Consider the following 19,694-nt stretch of genomic DNA (forward strand, 5'->3'; position numbering starts at 1 on the left):
ATTGTGATGAGTCAATTGGTCGTCGTGTAGCCTGGTCGAGGACAAGGAAGTCGGCCTGTTTCAGTACGCGTGATAGCCAGCCAGCATACACGGAAACACGTGTTGAATAATGAAGTAGCAATTATCGATGCGCTTGGTCATCGTTGCGAATTGCGGAATGCTATACCGTTGCACTGGATAAGAAGTGCCCTTCGATTCACTACAATACAGCAATGAAGGCTATGAATCGAGCAGTGATATCGGGAGATGTTTGATGCCCTAAGATCATGAAGCTCTCTCCATCTTCTGCTGACTAACCTTGATTCGGCCTAGCGCGTTTCAACGCGTTGTTCCTTCCTCAGGCCCTCCTGCCGTGTAGGTATCAAGGATAGTGATCTCCTTGTAACAGGAAATGAGCATACGAGTAGGGTAGATTGAGGCCATGAACCTCGTAGGTCGACTGCCTCAATAACGCTGCGATGGACGCAGCAGGCGCCGAAGCGGATGTCAAGCTCTACAAAGCATCAGCAGAGCTTTTAGCAGAACTTCAGGAGAAACTGCCGCTACTTCTACGAGGACCAGATCAGCGCCCACGGAAATGGATTCTCTACACGAAGACGTCCGAACTTCTTCGACTCGTGAGCTACAAGACTGGATACAGGTAAGCCGGATTTGCTAATTGCATGTGCAGCTGGACTCGTTCCAAGAATGGCCACAATTACTCGATCCTGTTCTAGCAGAACTTGTGCATGCACTGGTTGAAGCATTCCTAGCATACTGTATCAACAGCAAAGATGTCTACCATCGCAGTGCCGGTATCTCAACCACTCACATTGAGCCTCTGCCTCGAGCTATATGTCGACTGCTGTATGTCTTCTGCAAAGTTCGTGGCTACAAGATAGTTGTCCGTCTCCTGAATAATGAGCCAAAGTACATTGAACCTCTGCTCGTATGCTTCATGCAATGGAACGAGTCTGCCACGTCTACTGAGAGCAAAACGTCTTGGGAGGAGCGCTACATCATGCTTTTGTGGTTGTCACACCTGATGCTTGCCCCTTTTGAGTTGAACACTGTCTCGGGGCTCAGATCCAGCAACTTGAGCATTGTGGAACCTTTCGGTAGCATGCAACTCCCAGATGTGGTCAAAGTCCTTCTTGCCATTGCAATCGACCACCTCTGTGTGGCGAGCAAAGACAGAGAATCTGCAAGTTTGTTGATCGTCAGGCTTGCTCTGAGGAAAGACATGCAGAAGCTTCACATGCCACAGGCCGCTATATATTGGTGCACGGATCAGCTTACTGCGGCGGACGCACCTTCCCTCGACCAGTATCGTCACGTAGGGCTGTTGACGTTGCTCTTTGGCTTAACAAACTCGTTGTCGAGTACTGAGGCGGCACCTTTCGTCCAGCACATATTCGATACCTGCAAAGCGCTTGCAGTTGATCCGAATCTGGAAGCACTTGCTGCTAGGCAGTCTGCGCCGTCTAGGAAACTCCTAGTCAAGATCATGCGTTCATGTCTGCTGCATACCCTGGCGCTCAGTAACAGTGGCTCGCAAAGTGCTTCTGAACAACTCGAAGTCATGCTCGAAGACGGCATCCAAATTCTGCTCGAATGGCTTGCTGATAGCGACACACCAGTCAGGCAAGCTGCTAGCAAGGCTTTGGGCATGCTAGTCCTCAAGCTTGATCCAGATATGGCTGCTGAAGTCGTCGAAGCCGTGCTTGGATGTCTTGGTGAGAACATCCTGCTTGAAGACCGTCGGACAGGACAATTGACAGCCGCGACTGATATACTCAATATCGACGCTAAGCTATACAAGAAAAACCTTAACGCAGTTGATGCTCTCAAGTGGCATGGAGCGATGCTCACGTTGGGCCATGTCTTGTTCAGAAGATCGCCTCCACCAGAACAACTGTCTTCAATTCTCGAGGCTTTGCTCATGGGCCTTATGTTTGAGCAGAGATCAAATGTTGGCACTTCTCTTGGTGTTGGGGTACGTGATGCAGCATGCTTCGGTATATGGTCCTTGGCAAGAAAATACACGACCGAAGAGATCGAAGCATCATCGCTTGCAGCCTCTCTTTCATCACATGCTGTAAAAGGTGGACCAGAAAGCACTTTGCAGGCCATTGCGACAGAGCTAGTAGTAGCATCATGCTTAGACCCGTCTGGAAACCTTCGCCGTGGTGCATCTGCAGCTCTACAGGAGCTTATTGGACGACATCCGGATAAAATACAGGAAGGTATCTCTGTCGTCCAACGCGTTGATTATCATGCTGTCGCACGTCGATCGAGAGCAATGTCGGAGGTTTCTGAATTGGTGTCTCAGCTGAGCGCAGCATACCACACGAGCTTGCTGTACTCGCTGCTCGACTGGAGAGGTTGCAGAGCCGTTGATGCTGAATCACGTCTGCAGGCTGCAAGCACTATAGGTGTGCTATTCTACCAGGCTCGACCAGAAGTCCAGGTCGCTTTCGCACGGGAGCTGACGTCGCAGATATCAGACTTGAAAGCAAGTAATGTGGGTATCAATGCTGCGACAAGGCATGGTCTGCTCTGCTCCCTAGCAGCGATACTTCATGCTGCCCAATCCAAACCAGAGGGCCAGCACAAATCCCTCGAAGTGCTGTTGCAACCACTCAATGACATAAATCGCGCGACAGGAGCTCTGGATGGTCGAGTTACTTCCGATCTCACAAACGTCCTAAAGGCCACCACAGAACTGATTGCGGCTGTAGCCAGGATGTCCAACCACTCGAGCCTGTCGGCCAGGTGGCCTGGCTTTTCTTCTGCAGTGATGCCAATCCTGGACAGGTGCACCACTGCAAGCGAGGATAATCTGTTGTCAGCCACAGTTGCTCAAGCCAACTCGGACTTCTTTAACGTGCTCGACACTACTTCCAAAATGGCATTGTTGAACTCGTGGCTGCCAACAGAACGTCCGAGACAGAGATCAGTGTATACATGCAAAGGCCGTATTGCAAGTATGGCTTCGGTGTATCCATCGTTGGGTATGGACGTTAGCCTTGCTCCATTCTCGCAGAAAATTACGACCTTCTTGGCGTCTCTCGTTGCGTCAGATCTTGCCATTGAGATCAAAATCAATGCAATGGAAGGTGTTTCCGCCATCCTGAGCTCAAGTGTCTTTCCAAAGTCAGCGTGTATGCAGAGCCTGCTGGATGCAATACAACGTGGATTATCTGACTACACCGTGGATCGGCGAGGCGACATTGGCTCGTTGCTTCGTACTGCCAGCATTGATGCTGTTGAGAGCCTTCAGCTCGAGAGGCTCAACAGGAAGGCAACGGACCCAATTGTCAAGCTGGTGGTGAGGCTGTCGATCGACAAATTAAGCAGAGTCAGATTTGCAGCTTGGATGTGCCTTCAACGATTGTGGGAGAGCTATATCCCAGAAATCGAGAGGCTGCTTTCATCTGAGCACCAAGCAGATATTTCTTCCTTCGCGTATTATCGACAGCTAACAGAGCTGCTCAGAGTCGATTGGCTTCGCGACGAAACACTGCTTGGGCTCGTTGGTTCGATCGCTGGTGGCGGTGACGATTCCAGCGAGATTGCAAGTGGTGCACTCATCTCCTTCATAGACGAGCAGAGCGAACCTGACCGACGTAGGCAGTTGAAGCATATCGTTTCTTTCCTTCTCCAACAGCTCATGGCAGTGGTCAAGCAAGAAGATCGAGAAGTTGTGCCTTTGCTTGACACTCTCTGCCTGATTCGAGAGCAGTTCAGCGAAGACACTGAAGACATCTTTCGAGACGAAAAGCTGGATATCCTGAGCCTCCTCAACGGTATCCAGACTCCGATTGCCGACATTCCACGAATCCAGTCTCTCATTCGTTTACTGTCGGGAGTATCTTCAATCTCACAATTTCGAGCAGATGCAGCAGACAGGATGTCCCGCAAGCTATTACACAAGTGGCCGAAGCTTCGGCAGACAGCGGCTGATGCGGTCTTCATGCTCGATTCTGACGCCATGCAGGTCGAGCTTGACTGGAATTCACCGCCTATGAGAAACAAGACTGAGGTCGTCAAGCTGAGAAAGATGTTGGGTGTTGCTGGACGTACGGCCGGGTAGTACCATAACATACCGTAGATGGACGCGAGTAGCATAGGCCAAGACTTGCTCAGGTCTCCAAGTGCTGGCCTCTGATACATCTGGTTACAGCGTCTTTGACAGTTTTCTCGTTGTACTGCTCCCAAATCTCGTACAGGCTGATTATCTCTTGTGTTGCGTCGATCATCCGGGCAACGTCTATATCGGACTCTACCAGGAACTGGACAATGTTTTGCATTTTTTCCGAGCTAGCTGCAGCTGCGAGTGTCTTCGCCTTGATAGAGGAGCCGCCTGATGGCTGGCTGTTCTGCTTCACGATGCCATTGGAGCCAAGAGCCGTAGCTGACCCGTCTAGTGCTTGTCCAATTGTGGTTGATATGCCAGATCTGCCACCAAGAGAAGAGAATCGGCTGGCATCCATCATCGAATGTAGGTCTTGTGGGGTTGGTTTCAGTTCTAGCGATGATTTGCCAGGCACAAAGATGACGGCAAGAAACATGGCGGTGACTGCGATCAGGTATGGCGGACAGGTCAGCGGAAGATCAGTCATGAAGGTATCATTGATGATGGACCATGCTAGGCTAAGCTCTTCATTAGTCAATGCCAGTTTTGAGTTCTCCTTCAATGCAGTCAGCGACCGGTAAGGATGCCATACTATGAGCTGAGAATGCATCTCTGAGATCAAACAGAATTCCATCTCTCCAAGGCGAGATGGGTCGCTCGGAACATATTCTGGCCACTGCTGTCGTGCTTCGGAAGCCACAAGACGAATGTGATGAGGCGACTCTTCCGTCTTCGAAGCTAGATAGAACGCTGTGGCGGTCAGAAGGTAGATGTTGACATTCTGCATCGCATTGAATAGGAAGTAGCGATGCAAGTAGACGAGCGCGGTTGCCACACATTGCTGCCGGAAGGATAGACGTTTACTGAGCTGAATAATTCTATCCTTCATGAATATAAAGAGCAGACGTCTGTCAGGCAGCGGATATTGCTCAACCACTTTGACATGCTGCTTTTGAATCTCCTCCCTAAGATCAGCGATCTCATAGGGTTCGAAGAGCCAATTCTGTTTCTGTGTCGAGGTCCAGTAATTCGCAGCCATGATAACTTGGCCACTTGTCAGCAGGTTGAGCGGCGGAGAAAGGTCATTCGAGTCAACACCTCAACCTCCCACTGGCACCTTCTCGAAAACGCTGCTCCCTACCTGGCGTGCCTGGCTCGCCTGGGAGTACAAGGCAAACACTGCCCAAAGCTGGAGGGCCCCGTTCACGGCAGTCACCGGGTAGGAGGGGAGGCTCTTACTCAAAACAGCCTTTAGAACAAACAACTCCTACTACATCGAATCATGCTCTTCACCTGACAGCATCTGACAGATGTCTCGCAAGCGCCCAACGAGTGCATGCCGACCTCTCGACCCTTTGAAAATGAATGCCCTCTCATGAGAACGAATCGAAACCTTGCGTTCGTGCCGCAAAAAGGAGTACGCTGTGGTTGGCTGGTAGCAAGCTTTTAGGTTCACATGTTTCAATTTCGGCTTCGAGACCCACCCCACGTCACCTTGCTTCATTTGCAAAGCTGGCTTCCTGGGGTCGCAGCCGAACCTTAGAAGTTGTTTTGCTATTCAACCTGACCTTTTGTCAACATTCCAAAGCCTCTTCTCGAGCTTCACACGTAGCTTTTCTTTCTCTGGACCTTGTCGCAGCATAAGAGAGCAGTTCACGCGGCGAAGGGAACCAGATCGAAGCTGTGGGCGCTCGCCGTCCAGCCGAGCACCGAATTCGAAATCATGCCCCAGCCGAGATAACCTCTACCGCACCATTTCGATCAGGTATTATGCCTGAGGAGTCGCACCAGCAGCGCGATCAGCGGATAGCGAAACTATGGCGGAACCTAGATACGGCAGAAGAAGGTCACATCGATATCAAAGGGCTGAGGAAGGGACTGCGCAAAATCGACCATCCGCTGAAGAATGCCGATGCTCTTCTACATGATGTACTCAATGTTGTCGATACGTCTGGCGATGGCAGAATACAGTTTAACGAGTTCCGGGTCTTTATCGAGCATGCGGAACGCGAGCTTTACCAGCTGTTCGAGAACATAGATCGCGACAACAGTGGAAGCTTAGACAAGGACGAGATACGGCAAGCCTTTGCTCGTAGTGGTGTGGTGGTCAGTAACGCAAAGATTGACCAGTTCTTCAATGAGATAGACACAAACAATGATGGCAAGATAAGTTTCGAGGAATGGAGGTGAGAATATCCTCAGCGTCAGGCGTACTCCAGTGTGGAAGAGCGCGGCTACACCTACTCTTGATCCATGTGCTGATAGCAAGTAGGGACTTCCTCCTTTTCGTGCCCCACGGCGCACCGAACCTTCGAGCCATCATCTCCTATTACAGCGCAGCAGCAAGTGTCAACCAGGAAGGCGATGTACATGTCAACGATACCTTACAGGGACTTGGTAAATACATCCTTTTCATATTTCGCTTCTGGTCTACTTTGATGAGTTGTTACAATCTTGAAGAATTCGCTACAGCATTTTCATTTCCATTTCCACTACAAACACTAATATTTTGTTTCGAGATGTACCCAAAACTGAATTGGAAGAAGAAGACGAAGACTATCTTTCGCTAACCGACTTTCTTCCTGTGTCAGGCTACTTTATCGCTGGTGGTATGGCGGGCATGATATCTCGAACGGCAACAGCTCCTCTAGATCGGCTGAAAGTGTACTTGATCGCGCAAGTCGGCCCCAAAAACGCAATCGATACAGCTCTCAAAGATGGCGCGCCTGCGACAGCTGTCCGTCATTTCGGCCAGAATCTGGTCGATGCTTGCAAAGATCTCTGGCGGGCTGGCGGCATCCGAAGTCTGTTCGCAGGCAACGGTCTCAACGTCGTCAAGGTCATGCCCGAGTCCGCTATGAAGTTTGGTGCTTATGAAGCTGCGAAGAGATCCTTCGCGAAGTTAGAAGGTACCGACCCGAAGCACCTCCACGCTACCGCACAGTTTCTAGCAGGAGGTATTGGCGGAGTGGTCTCGCAATGCGTTGTCTACCCTTTGGATACCCTCAAATTGTAAGTCTCTACACACGACAATCAGGCTTCACACTAATGCTGGTGTGCAGTCGTATGCAATGTGAGACTGTCGGTGGCGGCCTTCGTGGTAACAAGCTGATTGCCGAGACAGCCAAAAAGATGTGGCGGCAAGGTGGGTTTGGACCATATTATCGTGGGCTAGGCATGGGCCTCGCAGGCATGTTTCCATACTCAGCTATTGACCTGTTTATTTTCGAAGGGTGTAAGCGATTTGTGTTAACCAGGAAAGCGAAGGCGCTTGGCGTACATGAAGAAGATGTCGAGATGGGTAACTTCATTACTGGTGCGATCGGTGCATCATCGGGAGCTATCAGCGCAACTATGGTATATCCGGTCAACCTGCTTCGTACCAGACTACAAGCGCAGGGTACAGTACTGCACAAACCGACGTACACTGGATTTGTTGATGTCACGAGGAAGACTATTCAGAACGAAGGCTGGCGTGGTCTCTTCAAAGGTGTCACACCTAACCTGTTGAAAGTCGCGCCAGCTGTGAGCATATCTTACGTCGTTTACGAGAACTCGAAGGCACTGCTTGGCCTCCACTGAGTCAGAGGTTTAGTGGTGTCATTGGCTCTTCTTGATGAGAAGGAGGACGATGCGGAATCAACATTGACACGCCACGGCTGTAGTGGTCTATACCCATCAACGGCTTTTATACCACAGCCGTGGTAAGATCTGCAAGCATTGGCTCGAAACGGAGGGAGCGCATCCCTCAAACGGCGTACATGATTCGTCAATGGGGTACTCCCCGTAACACATTTGGTCGTCGACCTGCTACCAAAAGCATGTGCGGTACTCGTGCAGCTGAACTGCTTCGAAAGACATGAGTCAATGGTCCAGCCCTATATCCAGCAGGAAACCACATTCAGGCCTATCTTCTCCTGATATGGAAGCTTCGGGGTTGGTGGGAGTCAGCGGTAGAATAGGAAGGTGACCCGATACCAACCAATCAGAGTCCACGCTATGATTGAAATCAGCGGTCGCAGTTGTCTCGATTCATGGACTTACCATCATTTCTAGCGAAATTTCGATCAATCGTTATTTTGGCTAAATAAGAGAGAACTCAAAACTCTGCACGTTATCAAGTCGATGCACATGTGCTGTACCTGGGCGAACACTCTTGTGGCCAAATGTATGTATCATCGGGGGAACGGGCGTGCTCCCGAGGCACGGAATGATAGAATCACTGAACAGGATAGTTGTCGTTAGTCCAGCCAGATGTGAACAATCATACTTCACGAAATTGCTATCGCGCTTTATGAATCCTAGGGTGCTCGCAGACTAGGCTTGCGGGTCAATTGGATGTTTTGCATTGAGACGCCATGACCGAGCTCAGACAGACTAGTTCCTGCCGTTTCTTGGTGCTCATTGTTCTTTCCTGCTAGAGCGATGTGATTTCCGCCTGCCTGCAAAAGCCTCTTCGATTCGCAAAGGCTCGAGGTAATTTGATGTGCGGGGGGACGCCGCTCATAAAAACCGTACATTACTTAACCTCGTTCGACACCTCTTACGGAATGCCGTATCAGCCGCCATGGTGCCCTTACCCTACGACTGCGACTCCGACGGCAGGACCTCTCTCGCCCTCCCCACCGCATCTTCTAATGCAAAAATGTCAGGAAGACTGACCCCATCGACCTCAATACCACCTTCCTCGCCTGTGTCAGCCGTCTTCCCCTTCGACATTCGGTTGACAAGGTACTCCTTCCACTCCTCCAGCTTCGCAAGCATGACTTCACCGCGCACGAGCACAATGTCTACACCGGTATCTGTTGTGGGTGCAGTGCTTGCACCACCAGCACCACCTGCGTCCGTCCCGTCCTCCTCCTGATTCTTCGCAACCAGGCAAAGCAGATTCAGACTAGATATATAGAACGGCAATTCAGCAGCGAAAAGCTCCATTGTCTGCTCCTGAGCTGGATCTGGTGATGCCACAGGAATACGCTCGATCTGCTTCGCTGGGAAGAGCAGATCACCGAGCTCGACTAATGTACTCAGCGGTAGACCACGGTCTGACTGGTCGCGTATCCTGCTCATCGTCGTCTGCATCGCCTGTGTCGGATATATCTCGTCCTTCAGCCAGTCCACGGCGATGGACTTCAGATTTCCCGCTTGCGCTTCGTGGATGGGCGATACAGCTGCTGCAACATCTGCCTCGAGGATACCCTTGATGATCTTGACTCGGGTAGCTCGTTGACAATGTGCGTGGAGTAGGTGTGTAGCGATGTGGTATGCGTTGTCGCGGAGGTCAGCGTCGGGACATGACGTGAAGATGTCTTGGAGGATGTTGTATGTTGCGAGGAGCAGGGTTTCGTTTTCGACGGACGACGAGGGTCGGCCGGCTGGGTAGACCACGGGTATGCAGAAGATGGTGTAGAGGAGGGAGAGGATACTGTCGATTGCTGGGGTGGACTGTCGGAGACGGGTGTCGGTCTCGTACTGTTGGTCTATTGCTTCTAGTATTTGTTTGTTGTTGATCTCGGGACCAGCTGGCTCAGGCCCAGGTGTCTGCTGAGAGATTGCCTGTAGATATTGATGGGCACAATAAGCGAGCAGGACGCCAGTCGTAGAGAATGGGATTTGCGATGGTGAAGTGGGATACTCGTTGACCTCTTCTGTTTCTGTTTCTGGCTGCTCGAGGAAGGCTTGATCGAGCTGCCTAATTGCTGTCGATGTGTCGACCTTTAAGTCTTGAGCCGTGGTCACAAATCTTCGCCGCAAGCTGTCCGCACGTTTGGCTTGTTCGTTGGCGGTAAGAGTATCGAGCTGAGATCTTCGCGTTGACGTGATACTGTTTGGTTCGAATTTGGCTCTCAACCGTGCCGTTAGAGGTGGCTGAGGGTCGCAAGAGGTAGCCGTGTACTCTTCGATGATCTCCAGAAACACGGCCTGTATCAGACGCTCGTTGATGGCAGCTTCGTTGCTTGCAACAGCCTGTGACGCTGTGTCTTTTTCGGTTTTTGACTCCGGGTCTGGTAGAGGTGCTGAGACTACCTCTGCGCCGGCTGACGCATTGGTTGAGGTTCTGCTAAGCACGTTGGAGGTTGACACACGCGGCGGTAGTGCTGGCCTCTTCTTCGTGGCTAGCTTTGTCAAGGTACCTAGGAACGCGGACGTCGATTCTGTATTCATGCTCAAACGCCTGTATGCGCCTAGAGCAGCCGGTAAAGATGTAGCCAAAAAGCGGCTTGGATGTTGGGTCTTGATGCGCGGATGCAAAAGACCAAGCATCCTTAGTAACGCCTGGAGTTTGAGCTCTTCTACAACACCGTCTGGGCCATCTTCATCATATTCAGTATGCTGGGCTTGAGACTCGCTTTTCGTTGACTCCGGCATGCCCTTCAAGGTTATATCTCCGAGATGTACGCGAGGCGCTTCTCCTGCAAACGTGGGTAAACCATCTTTAGCCTCTGCGGGGTCTGCTTCAATATCAGACTCATCCTGCCCGAGTGTTTCAAGCTCTTCAGCGACCCGAATGATGACTTCTCGTGGGTTACCTCTTCTTGCTATGATGTCAAGACATTCCCCGGCTTCGCCAGACTTTACCCTTAGTATTGGTAGGATCAACTTGAGGAGGTCCCAGCCTATCTCAGCAGCTAAAGTTCCATCGTCATCCTGGAGAAGTCTGTTCAGTGTCGGTAAATTTTGAGGTGTTAGCTGATATTCGAGTATTGTCAGATAGGTGATGTAGTCAGTGTTGGGAGGGAGAGAAGCAATTAATGGATCTTCGACCTGTTTGACGGCCGTCGCTTCGTTAGATATTGGCCCCTGGGCAGACTCCATTGGGGTGATAAGCAACAAGTTCTGTACCAGATAAGTGAGTGCTAGTCGTACGACGAGAGCATCCGCGTTAGATTCTTTCACGTGCACAGGCCAGCCACGCGTTAGAATCCGCACGCTGTAGAAGCCTTTTACGGCAGTATTCGGTCGACTGAACTTGCACTCATGGACCAAAACCGTGGTTCAGTGTGTTTATACACTTTTGGCGAGGCAAGAGATCCGAAGATATAGCGTCAGCTATTAGATACCATGACAAGTAATCTCTCAATACCGAGAAAATGAAGCTAACTGGGCGCTATTTGGCTTTGTTTGAATGGGGTATTATGTACTCTTAAGGAATGTGCAAACCCAGCAAACTTAGCTTGGCATTGTGTTTCAGGGCGCTTTGCGAAAGTTCATCATCTGCGCCGCGGCAGTTAAATACAGGTGCGCAGCTCACGGCCCGCCTTTGCCGTACAGCTCTATACTTAGTGCTTGCGGCCGCTCGAAACTTTGAAGCTCCCTCGTTCCGTCATGGGTTTTGGAAAACCATCGGACCTCTGGAAGTAATTCAGAATGCCCCGATGATTAGCGACGGTCCAGGCCTTTATCCCCCCACATACCGGAAACTCAATATGAGCGGCCCGCCTAAAGTGAGCGAGCGCTCAGCAAAAATACGGTCCGTTCAATTAATGCTTGCGTAGGTCTAATATTTCATGGACTTTCACAAAATTTATATAGACCTCTTTCTCTTAATGCCACGATATCTGATACGTGATTTATATTGAAGGCGATCGATTGTGTGGTGCGTAACGGAGGTTTAAGGAGAATTATGGCTGTGACGGGGTGCTCACGTTGAGTTTCCGGTATGTGCCCCCCTTCGAAGAGAACCAATACGTCATTGGCTCAAGCAATAAATATTGGTAGCTGTACGGTCAATTTTGGAACTTCTCTGGTTCGCAAGCGTTACAAAAGCACTTTGTCGTATCGTAACAGTCAACCATATAAGCACGATGTCGCAAGATAAATCAGCTCACATTAAGCAAGCCGCAGCGGACGATGGAATGTAAGTTGTACAGTGCGCCGCCATCAGCTATGCTAAGATCTTCAGTAAGAATCCGGGGGGCGCCGCCATCGCTGGCGTTGCTGCAGCATATATCGGCCTCGTACCTGTAACGTGAGTCAGTCCTGACCGGAGCCGTAGCATTAGGCTTACATCTACTAGGAGCTGGCTTGCGAAAACTGGCGTGCTCTCATCTCTGGTCAACGGCACTGTTCGGCTTGTTCCGGGATACACAAGTGCATCTGGTCGAATTATACCTGCCATGAGTGCCTTGTACATTTTCTGGACGTTTGGTGCGTCCGGCGCCATCTCTGCGGCAGGACAGGCAATGGCACGAGAGGAAGGTCTTGACAACGACGAGCCCCGAAAACATGTCAACAACCTGAGGGGTCTTCCGCTGCGCCTGAGAAGTGCACACTACGGGCTTTTGGAGAATTTCCCAGCCTTTGCTCTTGCAGCGGCCTTGGCTCAGCTTTTGGCACCGAACAATCGCGTGCTTGTGAACTTGCTTGGCTTCCATGTCATAGCCAAGCTTTTCGTGTTTTATCCGACGTACCTTCTGGGCGTCGCTCCGCCACGAACGTTGTCACACTTGTCAGCGACGGCCGCATTAATCAACGTGTGCTGGAGACTGGCGACGGGCGCAGCATAAAATCTTGAATCAGACTCTGTCTGAGAACAGAACAGGTGGCGTTGTTATCTCGTAATCTCTGGCTTTGAGGTTTGCGGGTTGATCGCTGTAGGGGAAAATTGGGATTCATGTGAGGTCGTATCTGAGGTCTTCCTCATAATGGTATCAAAATGTACCACATTCTGGAGACAGGCCGTCGATGCGGCGTCCTTGCGACCATAACAGCAAAACATTATACTCGGTTGATGAACTGGGAATGGCTTACGGCCATGACCGTATAATTCAATAACCCCGTAACCGTACGCGGTAGCTGGTGAAGACAACGACGGCGTCAGGACCATCAACCGCAATTTCGGAGCATTATTAATTAGAGTAACCGTTGGGTCTATCCCTAGCTCGTCCACTATCAGCCACAAGTGCGATTCATGTTGTTCTGAGGCGGGAAGTCATCACAGAACGTGGCCGCCACAGTGACGAGGATGTGGCTCGCCTGATTACCGAGACGTTGCCGGAGCCAGCAGCGGCACAATGTTTTAGGCATGAATCTTGATCTACAAGTTTGACTGCGTAGCATCGTAATTCAAGATTTCTAGTACATGCCAAGCAAGAGATGCAGATGTGAGATTAGTGCTATCTCGCTTACAGCAGGCACCGGCCAATCAAACGTTAGAACAGGCTGCGCAGGGAACACCTCAAGGTACACTGGCAGTAATTGAAGATTGTTGAACGATGGGACTTGACGTGCTTCGACTGACCAACCTCCATTCCGAGATCAACATATCAATAGTCACTTTTTCGAACTCCATCAGTCAGTCGTTTGCCTCAATGTCAGCGACAACAATTCTAGCTGTGAAAGGACACACGGGTCAACTGGCGTAGGCGATCAAGAAGGGGCACCTCGAGTATGTTTGCGTGATGTGCCGCACTCAAATCGATCGCATCTGGGATATAGAAGTAAGGCTATCGAAGCCACAATCGTCCTAGCTCATACTAGTATAAAGTTGGCGTCCTTTGACATCAAATCGTTGCAATTCTGCATACGTTCCCAAAAGTAACAAGCATCCATGCCAAGGTCACCAGGTGCGTGAGTACAACTTGTCGTTAAACAGGCAGACTGGCTGGGATGTACTTTACAAAAAGTGTTGCGGGAGGCCCCTAACGGAGGTTTCGTTCTGCTAGGAGAATTATTTCCTCCTGTGACACAAGCTGCTAAGTTTGGTTCTGCTAGGTTGTGGTTCATGTCTCGGAACTTTACTCAGGCGCAAGATGGGTCCGATGCCTGTAGTTTATGCCGAAATCTCGCTTAAGATCCTAGCCGGAGACACTATCCTCCACATCAAGCGAGCGTAAATGTCCGAATTTTGCAAAACCTCGACCAGACAGTGCCAGAGCGACGTTTTCAGTCTAGGATTGTTTGTTACCGCAAGAGGAATGGGAGTGGAAAGTCCGAATCTTACACGTAAAGGGATCGGAACAGAAGTAAACAATATACATACGCAGAGAAGCAAAGAACATGCTTCTAGGACGGAGAAGTGGTCATGCACGAGACGAACAGGTTGAAAACTCAAAACCTATCTAAGTGTCAGAGTGGACTCCGTGACCTGCACGCGAGAAGCGAAAATGGACTTACTACAGGATTCTACTGTATCCTCAGACCGTGAGCAGCACGCTTGCATCTGAAGAAAATGCTGCATCGAAGGGAAGACCCGCTGGGCGTGAAAGCAATCTTTGCACCTCGCCTTCTGCACTTTTGTGAAGCCAGTAGTAGTACTCAAAGTGCTCTAGCAATAGTAGATATATGCGCTTGACGGACGCCGGATCTCCGAACGTCAACAAATCGGGACCGCTAGTGCTCTGCAGCAGTGGCAGGTTGGACAAAGCCTATTTTGGGAGACTCTCCATTGCCTGCCGCGGCCACATGACGACAGTGGTGGTGTCACGTGCTTCTAGCTATTATTTGTTCTCTTGGTAGCAACCATGGCCGTTTCATACTCCAGATCCCCTTACCTCGGCGACCCCGAGCCTCGACTATCGGAGGCGACCCTAAAATGAAGTACGCGATCAAGGATACAAGAGCTTTCTACTAAAAATGCAAGAATGAAAGACTGTCTTCAGCTGTGTGCTAGCATGCGCTGCGAATGTCAAAGACATCATGCAATAATGAGATCCATGAACCAACAATCATTCGAAAGCAGCTTGGCCCGTCCGGGCTTGAGTCCGAGAAACAAGTACCCAAAAGGGTGCTCTAGTTTCTCCTGAAGCCAATCACGGGCAAACAAGGCTACAATGCCCGTGTTTGGAGTTCCGCGAGAAGCCAGGCCATCGGGCAGACCATTGGCCATATCTCTGGAACGCACTTATGGCATTATCTGCGCACTTCTGCAAGAGTAGAGAACTATCTTGGACGCGTCGAGCAACAAGGCAGCTAGGTCAACATTAGATTGGCCAGCAAGTGTTCAAGCTAAGCCATGTGGCTGGTGTATGCCTGTTCTTTCGAGACCATTGTCTTTTACAACTTCTCCACTATCAGTAGGCCTCGACAATCGACTCGCACGGCGGTATCCGAGTAGAAGTTCCCGTTTGAGAAGCAATTCATTTTTAGGCTTCACACCTATCCTAGCCTTGACACAGACTATGTCGCAATAGCCGGCGGTTGGTCAAAGCCAAGTGCCCGATAGACTCCAAAGCTAGCACTGCTGGATTCTGCAGAAGGCACAGCCCACCATGGGTATTCCTTGTAAGATACAGGATGGCGGCACCGTCTAAGTGGAGTCAAAGTATCCTTGGATTATTGACCCGACATTCTAACGCGCAATAGAAGCATAGGAACAATGCCCATCTCGAGAAGGAGGAGGAAAGGACGATTCTGCGCTGGCACTCCAACAACAACACTGTGGATTGCAACTTCCCGCTTCGTCTGCCTGGCTCCTACCAACCTTGCATCTATTCGTGCAGCATGACAAGCATACAATGACTTGCATATGTATGAGAGCCACATCGGCTCTCTGAATGGCAGGCTCGTCTAAGGCTATCACGTATTTGCATCTTCCATCTTGCTTCCGAAAGATCTCAGGCAATCGTCCTTGCCTCTAACTTCTGTTCCGTCTTTTCCCCCTCCAATCATCAGGAATTGAAGCATCCTGCTCGGCATTCTCATTGATCTCTACGGATCATTACGACAGCGGATCTTAAGCGAGATACCTACAATATGTAAGTCACCAAAAAGTTCTTCGATTGAAGACTGAAGGACAAGTTACTGCTCGAGTGAACCTGTGGTGCTTGCATGATGGCGCTAACACGAAGATTCAGCTTAGCAGTCCACGTCTGGCCCGTCTGGAGCTGGCCTCTGCATCGTGCAGACGTTGAAATTGCTTTGGATAGTGGGCGCTTTCCACACGCCTGAGTAGCACTTCACGTCCTGTCTCCATGCCACAGATACACCGAAACTGAGTGCTTGAAGGAAGTTCTGAGGGTATCAACTAGCTAGGTTGGATTGTATCTGGTCTACCACAGCTTAGCACACTCATGCCGCCCACACGGCTACCTGAGTTTCCGAGTGCCCACCCATCCTTCCTGAAACACAGATACAGCGAGGCATCACACTCATTCGCCTTAAAGATCGATTTGTCAATTCCAACTCCTCTGCCTGCTTGGGCGTCTCTGCCGACGCCGCCTATGTCGGGGACGCCCCCACCAGAACCGCCCACAGATCCTCCTCAATTGGCAGGCAGGCGCAGGAAGCGGGAGGACACACCACCCTTGACGTCTCAAGAAACAACGCGCCAAACGAACATTGCGTTTGGTGTTTCGTCTCTGACAGAACAGACACCTCAGCGATATGGCGAGGCTTCCCGGGCAGATAGGCCGGCCGAACAAGCGGGCCTGCCCCCGCCGCTCTCCATGCCATGGGAACAGCCTTCAGAATATGGCGCGGGACGGGGCACGGCGTATGACCTAGTGACAGCATCCCTACCGCCGAGACCGCCACCCCAGGTGTCACCACGAGCTACGAGGAAGGTCAAGGCTCATGTGGCTTCGGCATGCATTAATTGTAAACGAAAGCACTTGAGATGCGACGAGACGAGACCATGCACAAGATGTGTGCAGAGCGGGAAAGAGGTATGCTGTGCGCCTCTGGTACACGATTCTTTCTCACAGCATTTAGGACACTTGTAGAGACGTTGAACACAAGAAACGGGGCCGACCTCCTCTCAAGAATGAAAACGAGCAAACGAGCAGCCGAATGATGTCGGGCGGCATGTCACTTCCTCCTTTGGGCTCTTCCTCAGGCAGACATGGTCCCGGTCCAAGCCTACCTCCTTTATTGCCGACGCCCACACCTGGACGTATGCTCTATCCTTCTCCTTACGGTCAACCAAGCATTGCACAAAGCACCGCCACCGCTCGAGGTCAATTCAGCAGCTCCCAGAGACCGCTTTCATTTCCTTCCACGAGTTCCACGAACCAGCAGGCACATATGGCACCTCAAGCTGTCGCACCAGCACAAGGTCCGATGTACGGTTACGCCAACACAGGACAACCTGGAATGCCATATCCAAGCTCCGACTATCCGAATCCGTTGTTCCCTCGAAGACCCGTAGCGCCACACTCATATTCACATCCGGCAGCAGGTCATTACGGGATGCCCCAACTGCAACTGCCTCCCATCCTACCGGCACCTCCAGGAATAAACGTCGACCCAGCTATTGCGCAGCAGCAACGCCATTTTCAGCCACAGCATGTGCCATATGGTCAGCCAGCTTCTTCGAGACCTGCAGCATCACAACCTGGCCGTGGCTCCGAAGAACGAGACCCAAAAAGACCAAAAATGGATATTCAGGGTATTTTGGGTCCGCGGGAGCAATGAGACTTGGCAGCGTAATCTACTGGAAAAAGAATGAGAGATCTCCTAGCATTTCGAGCGGCAGTTGGCCTAGTCATCAGAATTTCCTCGGGGGTTGGCTGATGAGACAAGCCTGAAATTTGCGCCGGTGCCTCAACACAACACCTACTCGAAAAAGTTCTATATATCACCGGGTCTGCCCTGTTCGTCCTTCAGTCGGAAACAACCCGCCCGTAACAGATATCACAACGCCATCGAGAAACGCAGTGGAGGATGAATAGCGCGCAACGATCGATCACGATGACGCTCTTGGCCGGCGTGCCTGTACACCATGGTTCGAAATAATGTCTTTTTTCATTTGTCGAAGTAAGGACCTATTGGACTCCATAACGATAGCATGATGTCTACGGTCAGATCTTTATACGCAGGGCAAACACTTGGAGTACGACGCTGCCCTTTTAGGCAGCTATTCAACATTTTTGAACAATAACGGCTGCATATAGCATATAGCATGTAGTGCACGAATGGGTTCTAATGGGGGTCTCCAGGCGAGATCGATGAAACATACGAGAAGATGTCCGGTAAGGCATTACCAGGTCATCACATGAACGGCTCTGTTGCAGGGCGGATTTGACGGCACATAGACTAATGAATACAAAGAGTCGGATTCGAGACTACATCAGCTAGTGGCTGATCATTTTCCCAGCCAGATCGCCTTGCGGATGACACGTTCCTCCCACTATCGAGCAAAGGTCTATTGATCACTACCGACGATAGTTCCTTCTGGAGAAGTAATAGTGTACGCCTTGCACGTTGAGGCTTGCAAGTGATAGCGCCATCGATTGTGGCTTTAACTAAGCAAAGCAGTTACGAGACGCGGGAAGTTTCTTCGAACGACTTGGCGCACACCAAGGGATCGACGAGAAGTGCCATTGTCGGGATATGCCCGCCAACACATTCGCTTTTGTTGAGGTCGACCGGCATCATTTGATGGCAGGAGCTATTCAGCTCTTGCGCTCAGCAGCACACAAGCAGCCATGCAAGCAGCCACGAACGACGCCAACATGGCATACTTGTGTTCACGTGAGCTGATCTCCACAGGCGGCAGATCTCACAAGGTTGGGTTCATCTTGAACAGGTCTTGAATGCAAACCTTGTATCAAAGATTCTCCAATCCTACCACTTTGCTGTCCTTGCATTGACGTGATATGGCAGAGGGCCAACGCTGCGCGGAGTCCTCTACCTCGTAAGCTACGTGCCTGGCTGCATGAAGCCGTTCAAAGGCTATCAGTCGGATTTCCAGCCGTGAAAGTGAATATTTAAGTTTCCTGGGATCGTACCGGGGCTTTAGGTATAGAACGTCGGCGGGACATAGATGTCGCGTCCGTGCATGCATATTAGAGTAAGCAGTAAGTTGTTGAGCCGACAGCAAGCCGTTGGATGTCTCACTCTTCTGCGCTGGTGCATGGTGACGCTCGTTGCTTCTGCTGATGCTTGTCAAAACAACAAGGTAAATCTCCATCGCGCAAGAAATATCCCTCTTCGACTTACCGAGCTTCTGTGGCTGAAGCTCCAGCCACAGCACCAACGTACGTCGAACAGACTTCGCGAGCCTGGGCATCTGCCTGAAGTTACCTCTCGGCAGGAGATGGGACAATCCTGCACGACTATCCTGGCATGGGCTATTCGTGAACAGCTGAGGTCTCATTATTAGCTTCTGTATTCTCGAAAAGACAGGTGTGCAGCAGCTTGAAGTTTATGCACCCACAAACAATGCAATTTCCTGGCTCCCACATGCAGCACGACGTGTGTGTTTCCACGTCAAGATGTCCACCAGTTCGAAATGATATGCATGCTCGAGCGAGAGACGCTCCTCTAGACGGTTGTATCATTATGTCATGGTCCGTTAGTTGACATCACAGGTTAAGCTAGCCTCTGAAGAAAGAACGCTGCCGTTGCCGACCATGCCCGTTTTTTTAAGATGGTGGAAGTGTTGTCTGGACTTGCGAGTTCCTCTCATTATGCGTGTAGAAGTGGAATCGGCTCTTTCTACGTTAATATTGGCTGACACGCTTAGTCAGCCGGTCCTTCTTCGTTATACCTGCCTTGTCTTCAACAAATAATAATTGGTGTAATGATGCACGTCCACCCGAGTGTCAACCGGAGTGGCCGCTAAACCTGCCCAAATTCGTGCTTATTTGCACCAAATTCATGCTTGACCAAGCGGCCATTCCGGTTGACACTCGGG

The 19,694-nt window shown here is 50.7% G+C and overlaps 6 protein-coding genes across 6 annotated transcripts; 4 read left to right on the top strand and 2 right to left on the bottom strand.

Moving 5' to 3' along the window:
* Positions 1–458: 458 nt before the first annotated feature.
* Positions 459–4,075, top strand: PMZ80_009327 (uncharacterized protein; the record flags this gene model as incomplete). The annotated part of the gene is made up of 2 exons (XM_064877722.1): positions 459–617; positions 671–4,075. The coding sequence occupies 2 exons, from the start codon at positions 459–461 to the stop codon at positions 4,073–4,075; spliced, it is 3,564 nt and encodes a 1,187-aa protein (XP_064726447.1).
* Positions 4,076–4,124: 49 nt separating this feature from the next.
* Positions 4,125–5,156, bottom strand: SSN8 (RNA polymerase II holoenzyme cyclin-like subunit; the record flags this gene model as incomplete). The annotated part of the gene is made up of 1 exon (XM_064877723.1): positions 4,125–5,156. The coding sequence occupies one exon, from the start codon at positions 5,154–5,156 to the stop codon at positions 4,125–4,127; it is 1,032 nt and encodes a 343-aa protein (XP_064726448.1).
* A 731-nt stretch (positions 5,157–5,887) lies between these two features.
* On the top strand, positions 5,888–7,699 carry PMZ80_009329 (uncharacterized protein; the record flags this gene model as incomplete). Its single annotated transcript, XM_064877724.1, has 4 exons — positions 5,888–6,303; positions 6,390–6,514; positions 6,637–7,129; positions 7,180–7,699. The coding sequence occupies 4 exons, from the start codon at positions 5,888–5,890 to the stop codon at positions 7,697–7,699; spliced, it is 1,554 nt and encodes a 517-aa protein (XP_064726449.1).
* A 999-nt stretch (positions 7,700–8,698) lies between these two features.
* Positions 8,699–10,933, bottom strand: YBP1 (YAP1-binding protein 1; the record flags this gene model as incomplete). The annotated part of the gene is made up of 1 exon (XM_064877725.1): positions 8,699–10,933. The coding sequence occupies one exon, from the start codon at positions 10,931–10,933 to the stop codon at positions 8,699–8,701; it is 2,235 nt and encodes a 744-aa protein (XP_064726450.1).
* Positions 10,934–11,922: 989 nt separating this feature from the next.
* On the top strand, positions 11,923–12,624 carry PMZ80_009331 (uncharacterized protein; the record flags this gene model as incomplete). The annotated part of the gene is made up of 3 exons (XM_064877726.1): positions 11,923–11,975; positions 12,021–12,086; positions 12,135–12,624. 3 exons carry the CDS (start codon positions 11,923–11,925, stop codon positions 12,622–12,624), a joined length of 609 nt encoding a protein of 202 aa, XP_064726451.1.
* A 3,504-nt stretch (positions 12,625–16,128) lies between these two features.
* On the top strand, positions 16,129–17,470 carry PMZ80_009332 (uncharacterized protein; the record flags this gene model as incomplete). Its single annotated transcript, XM_064877727.1, has 2 exons — positions 16,129–16,722; positions 16,769–17,470. 2 exons carry the CDS (start codon positions 16,129–16,131, stop codon positions 17,468–17,470), a joined length of 1,296 nt encoding a protein of 431 aa, XP_064726452.1.
* Between the last annotated feature and the right edge of the window lie 2,224 nt (positions 17,471–19,694).

The sequence above is a fragment of the Knufia obscura genome (genome assembly GCF_036327395.1).
Source record: "Knufia obscura strain CCFEE 5817 isolate CBS 148926 chromosome Unknown scaffold_13, whole genome shotgun sequence".
NCBI classification, from domain to species: Eukaryota; Fungi; Ascomycota; class Eurotiomycetes; order Chaetothyriales; family Trichomeriaceae; genus Knufia; species Knufia obscura.